This window comes from Tiliqua scincoides, chromosome 5, assembly GCF_035046505.1.
Source record: "Tiliqua scincoides isolate rTilSci1 chromosome 5, rTilSci1.hap2, whole genome shotgun sequence".
In the NCBI taxonomy this organism is placed as follows: Eukaryota; Metazoa; Chordata; class Lepidosauria; order Squamata; family Scincidae; genus Tiliqua; species Tiliqua scincoides.
The window spans coordinates 116433326-116451994 of record NC_089825.1 but is presented as its reverse complement, the minus strand read 5'-3'; the positions used below and the strand labels follow the sequence as shown (position 1 = coordinate 116451994).

Here is an 18669-nt window from a genome sequence, read left to right as displayed (position 1 = left end):
AGCAACTCCACAGGGAAATGATAATTTAGGCAGATGACATTCTCTCTCCCTTTAATAATGAGAAAGACAGTGATTACTTAGTCTCCTTTTCAGCTCATGGAGGATCAATGACCACTAACCAACAATGGGTCAAAAGTATAATTAATTATATAAATACCCCTCCCTACAATACAGTTGTGGAGCTAGGGCAAGAGACAGCCAAGGAGCCATCATTCTGAATTCTGATACTTTAAATCACATACTGCAGTCTCCAGAGTTGCCACTGTACTTTTTGAGGCTGTATAAAGATGAACATCTTTGTGTTCAAGGAACATTTGCATTTAAGATGGTGATCTTCCTACTAATGGTGTTGATGCACCTTCTGCCTCAGCTGAGGGGCAAGCCAGATGAGCTCATGGACAGGAGTAGGGATCCTCTCCCTGTTCTTCAGAAATATTTTCAAACAGGTGATCTCATCATTGAAGGCATTACTTCACATGCCTTCAAGGCTGTGGAACTAACTGTGTTCACCCGACATCCCCATCAGTCATCAATGCCTGAATCCATGTAAGTTTTCTTTCTTTGCCTTCTTGGCATGTCTCCATGAAGATATGTCATAGAAAGCAAGTTCTAGAAATCATAATTAGCTAGCTTGAACTACATTACATAGAAGGAAGGGTATAAATATACTAAATGAACAACCAATATATATATAAATATATGTTGTATCTGCTGCTGCTGCTCCCAGATGCTTCTCCAGTGCCCAGCAACCTCCTCACACTCCACTTCTCACACTCCTTGGCCCTTGGGAAGTGTTACGGCTTCCCTACACCTTGATGCCAAGCTTCAGCGCCAGCAGCACTGCATGAGTTCAGCTGTGAATTTGAATGCAAATACCAGCCAGGTAACATGATGGGGTCATGCAGGGTACAGAGCCCAATACTGAATGGTACTGTCAAAAAAGAATTTCTGTACAAAGTGAGTAAAGGTTATTTTGACCTGTACTGTACATAACAAGTCTTGCTAAAGCTTGCTAAAACCTTCTGGAAAACACATTGATGCTTATACTCACAGGATACTAACTAACATGGCTTTGGCTACTCACATAGTTTTACACCTGTTTGTAAAATAAACATAGTGTGTACTTTACTGTACTAAAATACATGTTTTTGTGAGCTGATTTCCTCTGCTGAATCAGATTATCTTGGTGGATAGCAACTCAATGACTCCATGGTGGACTGTGAGTCAATTGTTTTGTTAAAGGTAGAATTTACTCGTAACACAGCATATGACTTTTTTTATAGTGTAGTGACAAAGAACTATCAGCATATCCTCGCCTTGGCATTTGCCGTAAAAGAGATAAATGAAAACCAGCAGATCTTGCAAAATGTCACCTTGGGCTTCCACATCTATGACAATTTTAATAATGCTAGATGGACATATCATACCACAATGGAACTTCTCTTGACACGGAACAGATTTCTTCCCAACTACAGGTGTAGCATCCGAAACAATCTGATTGCAGTCATTGGGACTCTTTACCCCGAAATGTCCCTCTACATGTCAAGCATCCTGGCCATCTACAAAGTTCCACAGGTAGGAGGTCTGAATGTAACATGGGGATTTCATTATATATTCAAGTTTAAAACTGTTCCCAAATGTGATGTGAAAATAGAGAGGGGCATGTTTGAGAGAAGCTGGAATGTCATATATTTTTTGAATGTTCTTGTCCTTGAATGTTCACTGAAGACACCTACTTTATATCAACACCTGAAAAATTGATATAAACTCTGGTCAAGGTAATGATCCTTACAATTCAGGACACTGGTTCCCAAACGTTTTCAACTGCCAGTTCCCATGACTTACTGGGCCATTGGCCTTTGCTCCCCATTAGAACTACAATCCTATGCGTTGCATAGGGTGTCAGGTTATTCATAAGAATTCCACAGCTCCTGTGGTTGGTTTCCACGGTCCCCAGGGAGCCACAGCTCTTAGTTTGAGAACTGCTGGTTTAGGATGTGTTTCATTGCACTGTTACAATGAAGTTTAAATAATCCTTTATCACTCTACTCCACCACTTGATCTTCCTGTAGTTCATGTATGGCTCGGCTCCGATGATAGATGATAACTCTGAGCCCCTTTCCTACTACCGAATGGTTCCAAATGAAGGCTACCTGTATAAAGGAATTCCCCAACTACTTGTGCATTTCAGGTGGACCTGGGTTGGGATTCTTGCTGCAAATGATGATAATGGAGAAAGGTTCGTCCAGCCAGTGCTTGAACTGTATCCTCTGAGTGGGATCTGTGTTGCCTTCTTAGAAAGAATCTGGTTGTATTCTGTTGGTGAGATTTTTGAGCTGATCAACTGGATGTTGCAGATATATACAATTTCCATGAGCAGCACAGCTAATGCAGTGATTATCTATGAAGGACATGCAATAAATTTCAGATTGTTGCTACGTTTACCAGAAATAGAATCCATGGCCCCAGAGCTCAAAGGTAAGGTGTGGATTGTGACAGTCCAAATGGAGCTCACAGCATTGCAGTTCCAAAGGAGTTGGGATATACAAGCCTTTCATGGCACTCTGTCTTTTGCTGTTCATTCAAATGATGTATTTGGATTCCAACATTTCCTTGAAACTAGGGACCATTTCTCCACTACAGAAGATGATTTTTTGAGGGATTTCTGGGAACAGGCGTTTGACTGCACATTTCAAAATTCGTTTGGCGGAGAGGAACCTGGATCAACATGCACAGGAGAAGAGAAACTGGAGAGCCTTCCTGGGGCTTTCTTTGAAATGAGCATGACTGGTCACAGCTACAGCATCTACAATGCTGTCTATGCCGTGGCACATGCATTACATGCCATGCAGTCAAGCAAATCCAAAAACCGGGCAATGTTGACTACAGTGAGTATGAAACTTCAGGATCAACAGCCATGGCAGGTAATAGCCTCACCAGGCAGGCACCCTAAAGTACAATACAGTTTTTACCAAAAGGGATGAAGACCCTGAATGGAAGACAAATCACCCCTCAAACTCAAAGAAAAGTTAAACAGCGAGCATCTTTTATTATATCTTTGCAATCAAACAGTTTTCAGTCTGCAAAAAATACTCCCAGAAGATGGCATATGCCATTTATTGATTTATTTCTATGAAAACCACTTTGTGAACTGCTCTGTTGAAACGTGGTAGATACATATTCTTAATAATAATAATTTTAAGCAGAATGAAGGACAACAGACACTGAATTTCCATACCTGATGTTCTTCCATTTTCAGTGTTCCTTTCATGAGATGCAAGTATAGAATTGAAGTTCTGGTCCATGTTAAGGTTTTCAGTAATTTTTTGGAAAGTTTTCCCTACACACAAGTAATAACACAGATGATACTATAAGGTTAATAATGAGACCAGGCTGCAAAGCCAATTGGGTTTCCTTCAACCTGTTCAAAAGGCACATGCATGATTCCCAGTTGGTTCAAACCTATAGAGTGGCCAGAGGTCTACCAGCCAGCCATGTTCCTAGCACTGGTGAATCTAAGATGGCCCCTGATTCTATAGGCAGAATATGAGGAAGAAATGTGTCCTTTATCAGCAAATATGGCATGTGTAGGTGTAACAGCATGTCATATTAGGTAAGGTGCTTCTACACTGCATTTTCATGAGCCCTCCTTCTTAGCCTCTTTTCAGTCCCCACAAGCTCAAGATATTAAAAATTCCTTCTTCAGTGAGTATTCATTTCTTCCTTTTCCACCTGAACAGTCTAAACTTATTTAATGGGGCAGGAGGAGGGCGGAATGGGGACAGGTCTGGGAGGGGGGTGGAATTGGTGGAGACCTCCTCTGCCAACTCCTAGCCTCTCTCCCAGGCCTGAAAGCCCTCATGGGGCTGCTGGATTTGCACCAGTGATTTAGCTGGCACAGATCCGAGTAGCCCCAATGGACAGGCTGTTGAATTACTCGGGGTAAGGCTCATAGACCCCCATGGGTCCTTTTGTGGGATGAGCTCATCAGAGAACCTTCTTCTCTAACTTGATGGCTTTCGATAACACATCCTTGTCTCTCATAGTGCTTCTATTTTTTTGCACCATGCCGTCCAAATTAACTCAGCTCTGTTTTCCTTTTCAATTTAGCTCCACCACTTTCTGAAGAGAGTGTCATTTAACAACAGTGCTGGGGAAGATTTCATTTGACTGGAATGGGGAACTGATAGCAGGCTTTGACATTATCAACTGGGTGACTTTCCCAAACCAGTCCTTTCAGAGAGTGAAAGTCGGACAGCTGGATCCTCAAGCGTCCCCTGACCAAGTATTCACCATTCATGATGATGCCGTCATATGGCACAGAAGCTTTAACCAGGTAGGAGCTGCCTCCGGTAATTTGCAAGATGTTTCCACTTGAAATGAGTATCACATTTTTGATGTGTAATATGAATGTGGATGGTGCCGTGCCCTTGCTTCTTCGTATGTACATGTTGGCATGTCTGCATACTGTTACAGGATGCCCGATAGAGTATCATTCCAGGTGCCATAGGAACAAATGGCAGCCACCAAAGAAGAGGCATCCTCAATTGCCCTGATTCCCCAGCACATTCTGGAACAATGGAACATCCAGTGGAGTACAGGAACTCAACATGCTGGTCACCAGTAGTTTGCCAGAAACACAAGCAATAGCAACAAGTTTCAGAATCTTAACTGTAATCTTAATTACAGAATTGAGGTCAGGGTTCAGAACTGAAATGCTCTGGTCACCCTGGTTGATGGCCAGTGCTGGAAATGGACTGGCGAAATGCTGTTGGATGTATCGCGGGCTTTTGATTCCATCAACCATAATATCCTCTGGAGTGCCTTACTGGGAAGTGATTAGAGGACCCAGTGCTGCAGTGACTCCACTCCTACCTGGAGAATAGGAAATGCTGGGAGGCTGCTTTTTAACCACTGGGCCTTTAATCTATGAGGTTCCACAGCATTCCACCTTGTCCCCCCATGCTTTTCAGGATCTATATAGCACCACTTGAAAATGTTGTCTACAAGTTGGGCTGAAGTGTAATTTATATACAAATTAGACTAAACTACATCTCTTTTTTTTCATCTAATGGGGAGGAAGCAGTGGAGGACCTGCATCAGTGTCTGAGCTCAGTGGTAACTGGATATGGGCAAATGAGCTGAAATTTAATCCAGCAAAGGCAGAGGTGCTGCTGTCAGGAGAACCGACCTGGATTTGGGGAAATAGCATGTTCTGGATGTGATAGAACCAAGTGTGAAGATCAGGCTTGCAACTTGAGGGAGGAAGGATGCTGCATCTGGTTTGGCTCCTGCATAGCAGACATAGGGCCCAATCCTATCCCATTTTCCAGTGCCGGTGCAGTTGTGCCAGTGGGGTGTATGCTGCATTCTGTGGTGGGGAGGTAGTCACAAAGTCCTCCTCAAGGTAAGGGATATTTGTTCCCTTAGCTTGGGTCTGCATTGCAGTTGCACCGGTGCTGTAAAGTTGAATAGGATTGGGCCCATAGCCAGCAGTGCTTTTGTGGAGTAACACCCAGTGTGCCAACCACACTCCTGTCTAGCTAGAATAGATCTGACCAGTCTCTCTTTCTCTCCCTCTCACCCACCCCAAAATTAGATTAATGTAACATGCTGTATGTGCAACTATTCTTAAAAGACATTGAGAAGGTTCAACTGGCCCAGAATATGAGAATGAAAATGTTACTGTATTCCAATGTCTCATTTGCTCAGTGGCAGATCATCAACTAACGTGATGCAAGTTCCTCAAATATATATTCTAAGGAGAAATATGCTCTAATTCTCCCATTTCTGAACCAGACCCTGCCAGTTTCTGTGTGTACTGCTGCCTGCCACCTTGGTTATTTCAGAAGATAAAAAGAGGGGAAGCCATTTTGCTGTTACGATTGCATCCCATGTCCAGAAGGGAAGGTTTCTAACCAGAAGGGTAAGAGATGTATCTTATAACCCTCACTGCAACGCCTTATGTCAAGGCATCTTTCCCAGGCCTGTCTTATAACCCTGGGAAAGTTGCCTTGGATATTCCTGCCTATATTACAGTTGAGGCCAGACCACACGGGTTAGATGGAAGAGGCACATTCCATGTGTAGAATTCCACGGGCAGCCCAATCAAAACCTTGGCCTGAGCCTGTGCAGGCCCCCTGCGCCAGTTCCCCAGGGTCCCAAACAGATCATAAGGCCTTGAAAATGTGTAATGAATAGCAGAATGTACTTTATTTTAAATCAATCAATAATGCAAATGTCTTTCTGACTGAGGGGACAGAAGGCCATGGGCACAAGAACAAGCCTTTAGTGCTCCAGAATTGTCTTAGAAGGGACCCAGAATGAAGCAATGTGAGGTTCAGAAGCCACAGCTTTTCAGATGCAATGGTAACCAGTTCATCAACACATCTGTGTTCATCAACACATCTGCAGCCCTGGCAGAACCCTGTCTCAGACTGGAATCGTGAATCAGGTGTGTATGGAGAATGCTGGAGCAAACTGAGTCCAAATCTCTTCGTTTCAGATGCTGATGATTGTTCTGAATGCCCCGATTATCACTATCCCAGCAAGGACCAGGATTCATGCATTGCCAAGCACACAACCTTCTTGTCTTATGGCGATCCTTTGGGGGTCAGTTTAGCCAGTCTGGTCATTTTCCTTTCTGTGTTGACAGCTTTGATCCTTGGAACCTTCATGAAGCACCACAACACTCCTATTGTCAAAGCCAACAACCGCAACCTCACCTACGCCCTCCTCATTTCCCTCCTGCTCTGTTTCCTATGCGCATTGCTGTTCATCGGACACCCCCTGAAAATAACTTGTTTCCTTCGACAAACTGCCTTTGGCATCATCTTCTCTGTGGCTATTTCTTGTGTGCTGGCAAAGACCATCACAGTGGTTCTGGCTTTCATGGCCACCAAGCCAGGAAGCAGGATGAGGAAGTGGGTGGGAAAAAGACTGGCCAACTCCATTGTCCTTCATTGCTCCTTTATCCAAGCTGTCATTTGTGCTGTGTGGCTGGCAACTTCTCCCCCATTCCCAGATGCTGATGTACACTCTGAGAATGAAGAAGTCATACTAGAATGTAATGAGGGGTCTGTGAGTATGTTTTACTGCGTTCTGGGCTACATGGGCCTCCTAGCTGTGACCAGTTTCACTGTGGCTTTCCTGGCCAGAAAGTTGCCAGACGGTTTCAATGAAGCCAAGTTCATTGCATTCAGCATGTTGGTCTTCTGCAGTGTTTGGCTGACCTTTGTTCCAGCTTACCAGAGCACCAAGGGGAAATCCATGGTAGCCATAGAGATCTTCTCCATCTTAGCCTCCAGTGCTGGGTTGCTGGCTTGTATCGTCTTCCCCAAATGCTACATTATTGTGCTGAGGCCTGAACTGAACAACAGAGAACAACTAATTAGAGGAAAAGTTGAAAAGAATAAAATTGAAGGTAGAAAGAAGAAAAGTGACAAAATAGAATACAGTTTGTTTACTGAAAAGAGTTACATGCTGCTCTTCTGTCTCTAAGGGACCAGCTGGGGGCACACTAATTAATGGACTGAGGAAATAATGGCTGATGAACTACTGGAACTGCTGATGGCCTAACTGACTAAAGGACAGATGGGTGAATGGACAATGGAGACTGCTGGAGACACTGGAGATTGGTGTGTGGCTGCCACGCCCAAGACCTGTTGCAGACCAAGGTGCTGCTGTAGTGGTTGGAGAAGTGGCTGGCAGCAGAGGGAAGGAAGGAGGACCTCTGCAGATTGAACAGGCAAGCTACCCAGGTGGTGGGGTCCAGCAATCTTTTTGCCAAAATGTTATATTATTGTATTGAGACCTGAATTGAATGATAAGGAGCAGTGAATAAGAAGAAAAAACGGATGAAAAATTCTGATGTGTCAGCCTGCACTTGGAATTTTTCTGAGAATATTTCTCTCTTTTTTCCCTTAGTTCTGGTGTCTTGAAAAAGGCGTTTTGGACCTGGCTGATTGACTGAAGTGCCTTTCACTCTGGAATCTTTCTGGATGCCTCAACAGCATTCAGTACCATCAACCATGGTACCCATTTTGCAGCTTCATCACCATCTCATCATCATCAATAACAATAAAAAGGCTGCTTGCATTTGTATAATACAGATTTGTATTTTAATCCTGCTCATTCTTATTTTATTGGTTTTCTTGTTGTCTGCTACTTTTAGTTATTGGGAAGAAAGCAGGATAAATGTACAATAAGAATGTTTATGGGCGCAATCCGAACCCAATTTCTAGCAGTGGCATAAGGGCAATGCTGCTCCGAGGGAAGGGAACAAACTTTCCCTTACTTTGAGGAGGGCTCTGTGAGTGCCATCCAACTGCAGGATGCAGCACACATCCTCTTGGCACAGCTATGCCAGTGCTGAAAAGCTGGTTAGGATTTGGGCCTAAATTGTCTAAATTAAAAGGAAAAAAAAAAATCAAGATTTCAAAATTAAAAGAAAATTAAAAAAAGTTCCATGGTCTGTAAAGCACCATACTCCCATGTGGTGGAGAAACTTGTATTACTTAACCAATGTTTCAAACCTCCGATATGGCATCAAGTGGAAGTGGTGATCTTTCTTGATCTTGGAGTTCTTGACAGATCAGTTAGAAGAAACTCTGAATTGGAGGCCAGAGACTAACCATGAGACATAAGAGCATAAGAAAAGCCCCCCGTATCAGGTCAAAGGCCCATCTAGTTCAGCTTCCTATATCTCACAATGGCCCACCAAGTGCTTCAGGGAGCACACAAGACAACAGATACAACCTGCATCCTGGTGCCCTCTCCTGCATCTGGCATGCTGAGGTAACCTACCCTTCAATAGGAAAAGATAGATTCAGAAGTCCTGAATGCCACAACATGCTCACAACACTCACACCAAACATAGTAGGAAGCGGTAGAAACACTAAGGGCGCAATCCTAACCAAATTTCAGCACCAGCTTAAGGGCAATGCAGCTCTGAGATGAGGGAACAAAATTCCCTTACCTTGAGGAGGCCTCCATGAGTGCCACTCAACCGCAGGATGCAGCACATGCCCCGTGGGCACAGCTGTGTCAGTGGTGTAAAGTTGGTTAGGATTGGGGCCTAAATGTGTTGTTGGTCTGACTGTATGTGAGACACAGAAGGCAGTGGTGGGATTCAGAGTGCTGAAGACCAATGTTGGCTATCCATATCTGCTGGAACAAAGCTTGCTGAATTGCGGGGATTTGCCAAGGCACAGCAATCTCCTAACTCAAAGGTGAGTACAAGTGCTGGAACAGTCTTCATAAGCACACTCAGGAAGGGCTAGGCAGTATCACCAGCTAGGTTGAGGAGCATGGCAAGAGTACTAATATTGCTTTTCTAGGGGAAGACTTCTTGGAAGGCATCTCACTGGCCCATAAGTTGCAGCTTCAGGAAGCACTTCCAAGAAAGGTTGCTACACCCTTTGAGAGGCAGGATGGTGCAGTGGTTTGGGTGTTAGATCTGATCCATGTTCAAAACCCTGCTCAGCCATGACACTTCCATGACACTTTCATGATCTTGAACCTGTCTAATCTAGATCTAATCTACCTCAGAGGGCTGTTGTGATGACAAAAGGAGGAGCTATGCACACAATTCTAAGCTCCTTGGAGGCAGTGGTATAGAAATGTAAATGTATTATTATTATTATTATTATTATTATTATTATTATTATTATTATTATTATTATTATTATTATTTAATAATAATAATAATAATAATAATAATAATAAACACCAGTTCAGTTTCCCCTACACCAGTGTTTTTCAAACTGAGGCGTTGCTTTGGGCCCTTAGGGAGGGGAAAGGCAGAGACGCAATCCCTTGGATTGCACTTCTGATCAGGGCGCAGGGGCGCATTTCCACTCACCCCCCTAAAGTAGTCTCCTGGGGGTTGGAGGGGCCCAGCACCAGCCTCAGCAAAGCTCTCCACGCAGCGCAGACCCCTGCAGAACTTCCGGTTTTGCAATCGAGAAACAGGAAGTGGTCACGATTGCGTTCTGCAGAGGTCTGCGCTGCGTGGAGAGCCTTGCTGAGGCTGGTACCAGGCTCCTCTGACTCCCGGGAGGCTGCTGCAGGAAAGGGTGGGTGGAAGTGCACCCTGTGCCCCTCCACACCAGAGTGATGCTGGGCATCATGTCGCTGCCTTCTACCCGTGCAAGCACTTACAGGCTCTCAGGCTCTCACAGAGAGTTTGGAAAATACTGCCCTACGCATATATGTAATCCTATTCATTTTGATGTGGCATTCTCTTGTCGCTCAATCCCATACCGTCTCAGTGGTTTTCAACCTTTTTCATCTCGCGGCACACGAACAAGGCATTAAAATGGTCAAGGCACACCATCAGGTTTCTGACAATTGACAAGGCACACCATGCTGCCAGTGGGGGTTCACATCCCCCATTGGCCCTACTAATAAATGACCTTCCCCCAAATTCCTGTGGCACACCTGTGGACCACTCGTGGCACAGTGGTTGAAAATGACTGGTCAAACTGCTTACTTCTGTGCCATGACTGATTTGGAGAAGACTTGTGTTCACAGATGGTAAACATGTTTCCTTCAGCAAGGCCACAGAGAAAAGAGAAAAAGAGACAGGTGGAACTGCTCCTTCTGTAATTATCAAAATGATAGTGATTACTTCAGCTCCTTCTTAAACCCCACGGAGGGTCAATGATCACTAGTTAATTATAGGCCAAAAGAAAATAGAAATAGCCCTCCTACAATGCAGATTTGTGGCTAGGCCCAAAAGATAGGCAAGATTTCATCCTTCTGATCTTTGATAGATCAGCCTCCACATCAGAATATGAGGGAATGACCATTCAAAGCAGGCACTGACTAGTGTACTCTTGGAGTCTCTAGGAAGAACCTGGAAGCAAAGATATCTCTGCCTTCAGGAAACCTTTGCATCCAGGATGGTGGCATTAATGGTCTTGCTGCTCTTGTTGCTGCTGCCCCATGTGAGCTGCCAAACTAGTGTGGTGAACTGCAATACTGGAGATCCTCTCTTAGCTCTTCGCAGCTACTTGCAACCTGGTGAGCTGGTCATTGGTGGCATCACCTCTCACATCTTCATGGCTGCTGAGCAAGGAAACTTCCATGAACATCCCCGTCAGTCATTCATTGGTGAATCACTGTGAGAACAATGCTTTTTTTCTGTTCTTCTCTCTGTGTGTCTGTATGCTTGTGTATGTCATATTGTACCTCAGTTCTACAGGAATTAGCCTGTAGGGAATTAGCCTCGCGAGGTTGATTTTATATAGTCATTTATTTCATTCAAATAATTAAAATTCTGGTTAAAGGAAGGATACAAGATAAAAACAGGTTCAAGGAAGGATACAAGATTTAAAAAATACCTAATGATAGCAACCTTCTTTAAATGGCAAGAGGATGCAGAAGCACATAAAATCATCAACAGTTAATAAATGAGGGACATTAAAATTCTAGTCATTGGAAAATTTTTATGGCTCTCATAAATCTAGATGCAGAACTCCAGTGTCAATACTACAGAATTGATTCAGCCAAGATCCAGTGGGCTGGCAGTAGCTACCTAGCAAGCCTTCACTTACATTCATGGTTTTGTGTCCAATCAGAAAGAAGACCTAAAGTTAATTGAGGTAATTTCATTTATTGAAGCAGATGCTCTTGGTGGAGAGGAACTCAAGGGCAGTGATTTTGTTAAGTCCAAAATTGACTTGTGATACAGGATGTGATTCTCATTGTAGTGTAGTAACAAAGAACTACCAGCATATCCTGGCTTTGGAATTTGCTGTAAAGGAGATCAATGCAAACCACCAGATCTTGAAAAATGTCACCTTGGGCTTCTGGATCTATGACAATTACCACATTTCTTGGTGGACCTATCAGGCTACAATGGAACTTCTCTCTACACAGGACAGGTTAATCCCCAACTACAGGTGTAGCATCCAGAACAATCTGATAGCAGTCATTGGGACTCTATACCCTGAAACGTCCCTCTATGTGTCAAGCATCCTGTCCATCTACAAAATTCCACAGGTAGATGTCTGAGTGTAACATGGCAATGCAATGATATGTTCAAGTCTAAATTTACTCCAGGGGTGACTTTGTGGTTTGGAAACAGAGATGGATATATTGAGTACAAACTAGGATGTCACATATTTGTTGAATCCTCCTTGTCCATAAATATTTACTAAAGACACCAATGCCAATTAAAAGTGTCAGGGTGCAATCCTAACCCCTTATGTCAGTGCTTTCCAGCACTGGCATAGCGGTGCCAGTGGGACATGTGCTGCATCCTGTAGTTGGGTGTCACTCACGGAGGCCTCCTCAAAGTAAGGGAATGCTGGTTCCATTACCTCAGAGCTGCATTGTCCTTATGTCAGTGCTGCAAAGCACTTCTGACTGAAAACCATTACAAATCATTTAGATAAGTTTTAATATTCACTCTCTTCCCCACTCATTCACTTACTCTTCCTGTAGTTCACATATGGCTCAACTCCAATGAGAGATAACTCTGAACCCCCTTCCTACTACCAGATGGTTTCAAGTGAAGCCTACCTATATCAAGGAATTATTCAACTACTCCTGCATTTCAAGTGGACCTGGGTTGGGATCCTTGCTGCAGATGATGACAACGGGCAACGATTTGTACAGGCTGTACTTAAAATGTATCCTCTGAGTGGGATCTGTGTTGCGTTCATAGAAAGAATAATGCTAGTTTCTGTTGCTGAGATTTATCACCTTCTGCATCTGATGATAAGAATATATCATATTTCAATGAGCAGCATGGCTAATGCAGTGCTTGTGTATGAAGAACATATATTACAATTCCGATTGTTGCTGCATTTACCAGAACTAGAATTTGTGGTCGCAGAGCCCAAAGGTAAGGTCTGGATTATGACAGTACAAATGGAGCTCACAGCCCTGCAGCTCCAAAGGAGTTGGGACATACAAGCCCTTCATGGTGCTCTTTCTTTTGCTGTTCACTCAAATGAAGTGTTTGGATTCCAAAATTTCCTTCAAACTAGAAACCATTTCTCCACCACAGAAGATGAATTTTTGAGGGATTTCTGGGAACAGGCTTTTGACTGCACATTTCAAAATCCATTTGGTGGTGAGGAAGCTGAGACACTATGCACCGGGAAAGAGAAACTGGAGAGCCTTCCCGGGGCTTTCTTTGAAATGAGCATGACTGGTCACAGCTACAACATCTACAATGCTGCCTATGCTGTGGCCCATGCGCTGAATGCCATGCAATCAAGCAAACCTAAACACCGGGCAACAGCAGCTGGGGCAAAAATGAAATTTCAGGATCACCAGCCATGGCAGGTAATAGTTTGATGGGACACAGATACAGCAGAGGGCAATACCTGTGGGTGGAATAGCATGTCTCAATGTATTCAGAAATTGTTACTTGAGAGGGTTCATCCTTCTTCTCACAATTTCAAAATACTTTATGTTGATCTTTCACATATATTCTCTTTTAATTTTTCTAAACTAATGACATAGCATGCAATCTAGAAACATTGATGATTATTGTAGCATAACCCCATGTCTCTTGTCCTAAAAGTGCATTAAAGGCATTCACCCCACCTCCTATCCACAAATCTGTTATCTGTAGATTCCATTATCTGTGGCTCTCCATGGGGCCTCCATGCCCATCACATTCCATTTTCTATATGAGCAAGCAGTCTTCCTGCTTCCTGTTAGCCTTCTCTGTTCCTGTGTTTTGTTGTAAAAGCAAGTATACTTCTTAATGAAGAAAATGCAAAGTCATAAGTGGGAGGGGGCTGGAGTATAGTACAATAAGTATAAGGTTCCCTCATATTCACTGTTTCACTATCTGCGGGGGAGCCTGGAATGGATCCCCTGTGGCTGCCGGTACTTTCCACCACCAAAATGCTTACTGCTCTGCCCCCCCCCTCCACTGACCTGGAGCCTTGTGCGACTCCAGGATGCACTGGAGAAGCCTACTGAAGCTTCCCAGGGCTCTTCTGACTGCATCAGTGAGGACTTCACGTGGTCCTAGAAGTGCATGAGGTTCCGCACCCAGGGCACTTGCCTCTTTCACTGAATAGCAGGTTCGCCACTGAATGGGGAATAGCTTGGAGGTATTGAACATATTTTGTATACAGAAGAACAACTTCTGTTCCTGGTATATCTGGATAAGTGATCCCATGTAGCAGTTTATGAGACTTTTGCATGAGGCCCTGGGCACCTGAGGTTAATGTGCTAGATCAACCACTAGTTTCACTGTGTAAGGGTAGCTTAATATGTGGTCCATTGACATATTCAGGGAAACTCTTTGAGCTTTCTTTTCCGATTCAGCTCCACCATTTTCTAAGGAGAGTGTCATTTAACAACAGTGCTGGGGACAAGATTTCATTTAATCAGAATGGAGAACTGGTAGCTGGCTTTGATATTATCAACTGGGTGACTTTCCCAAACCAGTCCTTTCAGAGAGTGAAAGTTGGACAGATGGATCCTCAAGCGCCCCCTGACAAAGTGCTCACCATTCATCATGACGCCATCATATGGCCCAGCAGTTTTAACCAGGTAGGAGCTGCCTCAGGTAATTGGGAAAATCTCCCAGTGCTTAACAAACACACATTTTTATGCATAATTAGAATTCCAATGGAGAAGCACTGGGTTTTCAATATTCTCTGTGTGTCCTGCTATGTCATTTTACTGCTTGGCTACAGAAAAACTTTTAAGACCTAAGAAGACACTGAATGTCCTTATCTCATCCCTTAAGCACAAAGAGGACAAGTGCAATATGCAGTCAGTCATAATATGATGACTACCAGGTGTTCTCAAAGGCTGTGCATTCATTTTGGAATGAATGAAAAACAGTGGAATCAGGCCCAATCTATTCAATTTTTCTTACTATTTCATTTCAAACCCAAAGACTTATCAGTGCATACAGTTTCCAGAAACCCATTCCTATCCATTAGTTCCACATTTTGGATCCCAACCCCCATTCCCAAGCAGCATGGAGCGGCTTCAAGTCAGTCCGCTCTCCTTGGACTTGTGCCACCTCCTGAGCCACTGCAGTGGCTTACCTGAGGGTAAGGGGAAGAGTTTCTCCTTACTGCTGACTGAGCCACTTTGGCATCCTATCTTGTACTGGATACAGCGCAAGCCTCCTAGCTTGCCTGTTCCAGCGCAAGACAGGATCGCACTGCACATAACACTGAATAAATAAGCAAAGTGGTTTTGGTCCTGAACCCCTCCCTGAACTCAGATTGATATCAGATGCTTCTTGTTGTTGTTTTGTGTTGACAGCAGCAGAGCTTGGTGACCACCATTTTATTTTGCCACACTGTCCTGGATGTAGCATTGTTCTAATCTAGGCCACTGCTGGAGAAAAATGGCAGCCAGTGGAAGACATCTTTAGTGTGGTGGCTACCATTTTTTTTTTCCCCACAGTGACCTGGAACAATGCTAAGCCCAGTGCTAAGCTCTTTCCAAGAGAAAGCCAAGCATACACATCATTCCACCAGGGAAAGGGAAATGTGTAAATGATGGGTAAAAATGCCACTCCCTTCCCCAAGTTCTGTGCCAGGTTCTGCTCCTACATGTGGCGGTTGCGAGGGCATCACCCAATTGGCTGTCAGGTGGAGGGGAGGTGATTAGAGTGCGGCTATTCAGCATGCGAACCTCTACACATCATTCTGGTTCTGGCAAGTCAGGACCCAACCCATCCATTTGTTTATCCAAGATTAGCTGGTTTCTGTTTGAAGCCTGGTAGGAATTTTTTGCTTCCCTCCTGCTTGACCTAGAAATTGAGTCCCCCACCCCACCCCAGACAGTCCTCATGAGGAAACATAACCCTCCGGCTCCCCACCTGCTTGCACGCCCCCAGGATCGCCCTGCGCCTGCCTGCCCTCCCCCCATCCCGGAACACCTCCCTCCTGTCTCCTTCCCACCTCCTCCACCCCTGAGCCCTGCATCGGCTGAGCTCAGCCAGCGCAAGGCTTACCCACAAGCCACCGCAAACGCTGAGTGCAACCTCCGTGCTCCAGCACACCCCTGTGCACTGGCATAGCTTGCTCCTGAGGAGGCATAAACATGCTTAAGTCATGGTTAGCATTGCGCCCTTACTGTGTTGCTGTTTAAATAATATCTATGGAGAAGTAATCATGGTTCCAACTTTGTTGTTGGTAAGCCACCATCCAAAGGCTCACTTGGTCAAACATCAATCAACTAACGTGATGTCAATTCCTCAAATACATTTTCTACATACTACTAGACTATGTTTTCCATTTACGAACAGGCATTGCCCCTTTCTGTGTGTGCTGCCAGCTGCCACCCTGGTTATTTCAGAAGACAACAAGAAGAGAAGCCATTTTGCTGTTATGATTGCATCCCATGTCCAGAAGGGAAGGTTTCTAAGCAGATGGGTAATAAATGTGCTGTACAAATATATCAAAAATTTCAGATATAATGCAGAGGTTCCTGTCTGCACTGCCATACATCCCGTGCAAAAATGAACAACAGCGTAATGTAAACAAATGGGCATTGAAACATGCTATATGCACAGAGCATATGCTGCAACATGCCACACACAAACATGTGTGATACTGCCACATGAAAACATGCACCACAAGAGACCATGGTCTTTTTCAACATACAGCAAGTTTACTGCTTGCATGACATGGCAGTTAAAGTGAGCACTTGACATTGCAATTCCCATGCTGTTTTTGTGGGTGCATAAACTCACATGTAGCTCCACTTTTGTCTCTTAAACTGAAAGTCGCAGACATTGACTGGGGCGTGAACATTTATGACAAGGCTGCCTTATGATGGTTAGTGGAAGTCTTTGTTGCTACCATGACAACTGAGGGACTGATCCAGTGCATGGCCACACTACTGTGTAATGAATAGCATGGAAAAGATGTGGGATTTTGCTTAAAAACAATTATGAGGGTCCTAAAAATGTAAAAAAAGAAAAAAAAGAAAAAAGGGCACTTCCGTGGTTTTTGTCGCAAAACTGGAAATGCCTTTTTCACAATTACAGAGGCTGAGGGAGCCATCTGTATTGTACTTCCCAGGTCTCCAGCACTGACTGGAGGTAAGCAAATTCACACACCCCCTCCATCCCTGGCAGCAGCACGATCCTGGGGATCGCATTGCATTGCATGGGGATCGCATTCCCCTGCCCCAGCAAATACTCACGTAGTTCCCTCCTCCTAACAAGAACTTTGGGAACCACTGCTATATATACAAACCCGTGACTGTATTTTTACTTATTTCAGACATGAACGATTGCTACAAATGTGCAGATGACACCTATCCAAGCAAAACCCAGGATTCATGTATACACAAGGACATCAGCTTCTTATCTTATGAAGAAACTTTGGGGAACAGTCTAGTCTCTGCGGCTCTTTCTTTTTCTTTCTTCACAGCTCTGGTGCTTGCACTGTTTATGAAGCACCACAACACTCCCATCGTCAAAGCCAACAACCGAAGCCTCACCTACATTCTCCTCACCTCCCTCCTGCTTTGCTTCCTCTGCACGCTGCTGTTCATTGGACGCCCTGAGAAGATGACATGTCTCCTCCAAAAATCTGCTTTTGGAGTCATCTTCTCAGTGGCTGTTTCTGCTGTGCTGGCAAAAACCATCACTGTGGTCCTGGTTTTCATGGCCACCAAGCCAGGGTCCAGAATGAAGAAATGGGTGGGGAAAAGACTGGCCAACTCCATTGTTCTTTGCGGCACTCTTATCCAAGCAGGCATCTGTACTGTGTGGCTGGCCACCTCTCCCCCATTTCCAGATGTTAATAAACACTCAGTGATGCAAGAAATAGTGCTGGAATGTAATGAAGGGAGTGTGGAAATGTTTTATTGTGTCCTGGGCTACCTGGGCTTCCTGGCCTTCGTTAGCTTCATTGTGGCTTTCCTAGCCAGGAAGTTACCAGACAGTTTCAATGAAGCCAAATTCATCACTTTCAGCATGTTGGTCTTTTGCAGTGTTTGGGTCTCTTTTGTTCCAACCTACTTAAGCACAAAGGGGAAATACATGGTGACTGTGGAGATCTTCTCTATCTTGGCATCCAGTGCTGGTCTGCTGGTTTGCATCTTTTCTCCCAAATGTTACGTTATTATTTTGAGGCCTGAGCTAAACAGCCGGGAACATTTAAGGAAGAAAGTTTTGGAGAATGCAAGAGTTTAACTGTGTTAATATGTAGTCCTCTATGTGTGTCTGTGTCTGTGTGTGTGTGTGTGTGTGTGTGTGAGAGAGAGAGAGAGAGAGAGAGAGAATGTGATAATGTGCCGACCCTAGAATTTTATCTTCAAGAGTTTACTTCAACTTTAATTTGGGTTCCAGCCCGAAGACACAGCAGACCTCACCTGGTCACTTCAGTACATGTTCCTTTGCTAGTAGATTCCACTGTTTGGCTTACTCTTTAATAGGTGGCTGTAATGTTGCAGTCGTCACATGCTGGATAAAATTAAATCATCAATGACTGCATTTAGGCCTCAATACTTATAGGGCCTTTTACTGCCAGAATCAGACTCAGGGAAACAACGGTGGAAGGGGAAGAAAGTGAAAACGATGTTATTCTTTGGGGGCAGGTGGCCCATGCCTTTGTTTCATCCCCAAAGTAGTGACCTTATAGGGAAGTTATTCTTTAGGGTTGGCTATTTAGGGTCATTCAGGCACTAGCATCAGGCTTGCGGGAAATATTCCAACCA

At 44.2% G+C, this 18669-nt stretch overlaps 1 protein-coding gene and 1 pseudogene across 1 annotated transcript; both read left to right on the top strand.

Annotated features, from left to right (window-relative positions):
- The first annotated feature begins 325 nt into the window (after window positions 1-325).
- Window positions 326-7500, top strand: LOC136653363 (vomeronasal type-2 receptor 26-like; annotated as a pseudogene).
- Window positions 7501-10904: 3404 nt separating this feature from the next.
- LOC136653362 (vomeronasal type-2 receptor 26-like) lies at window positions 10905-18145 on the top strand. Its single transcript, XM_066630269.1, has 6 exons — window positions 10905-11125; window positions 11715-12006; window positions 12451-13299; window positions 14299-14526; window positions 16247-16373; window positions 17379-18145. Exons 1-6 carry the CDS (start codon window positions 10905-10907, stop codon window positions 18143-18145), a joined length of 2484 nt encoding a protein of 827 aa, XP_066486366.1.
- Window positions 18146-18669: the final 524 nt, after the last annotated feature.

Excerpts from the sequence above, each read along its gene's own strand:
- LOC136653362 (XM_066630269.1), top strand. The coding sequence starts at position 10,905 with ATGGTGGCATTAATGGTCTTGCTGCTCTTGTTGCTGCTGCCCCATGTG. Across the intron at positions 12,007-12,450 it reads CCATCTACAAAATTCCACAG|TTCACATATGGCTCAACTCC; the intron begins GTAGATGTCTGA and ends CTCTTCCTGTAG. Across the intron at positions 13,300-14,298 it reads AGGATCACCAGCCATGGCAG|CTCCACCATTTTCTAAGGAG; the intron begins GTAATAGTTTGA and ends TTTCCGATTCAG.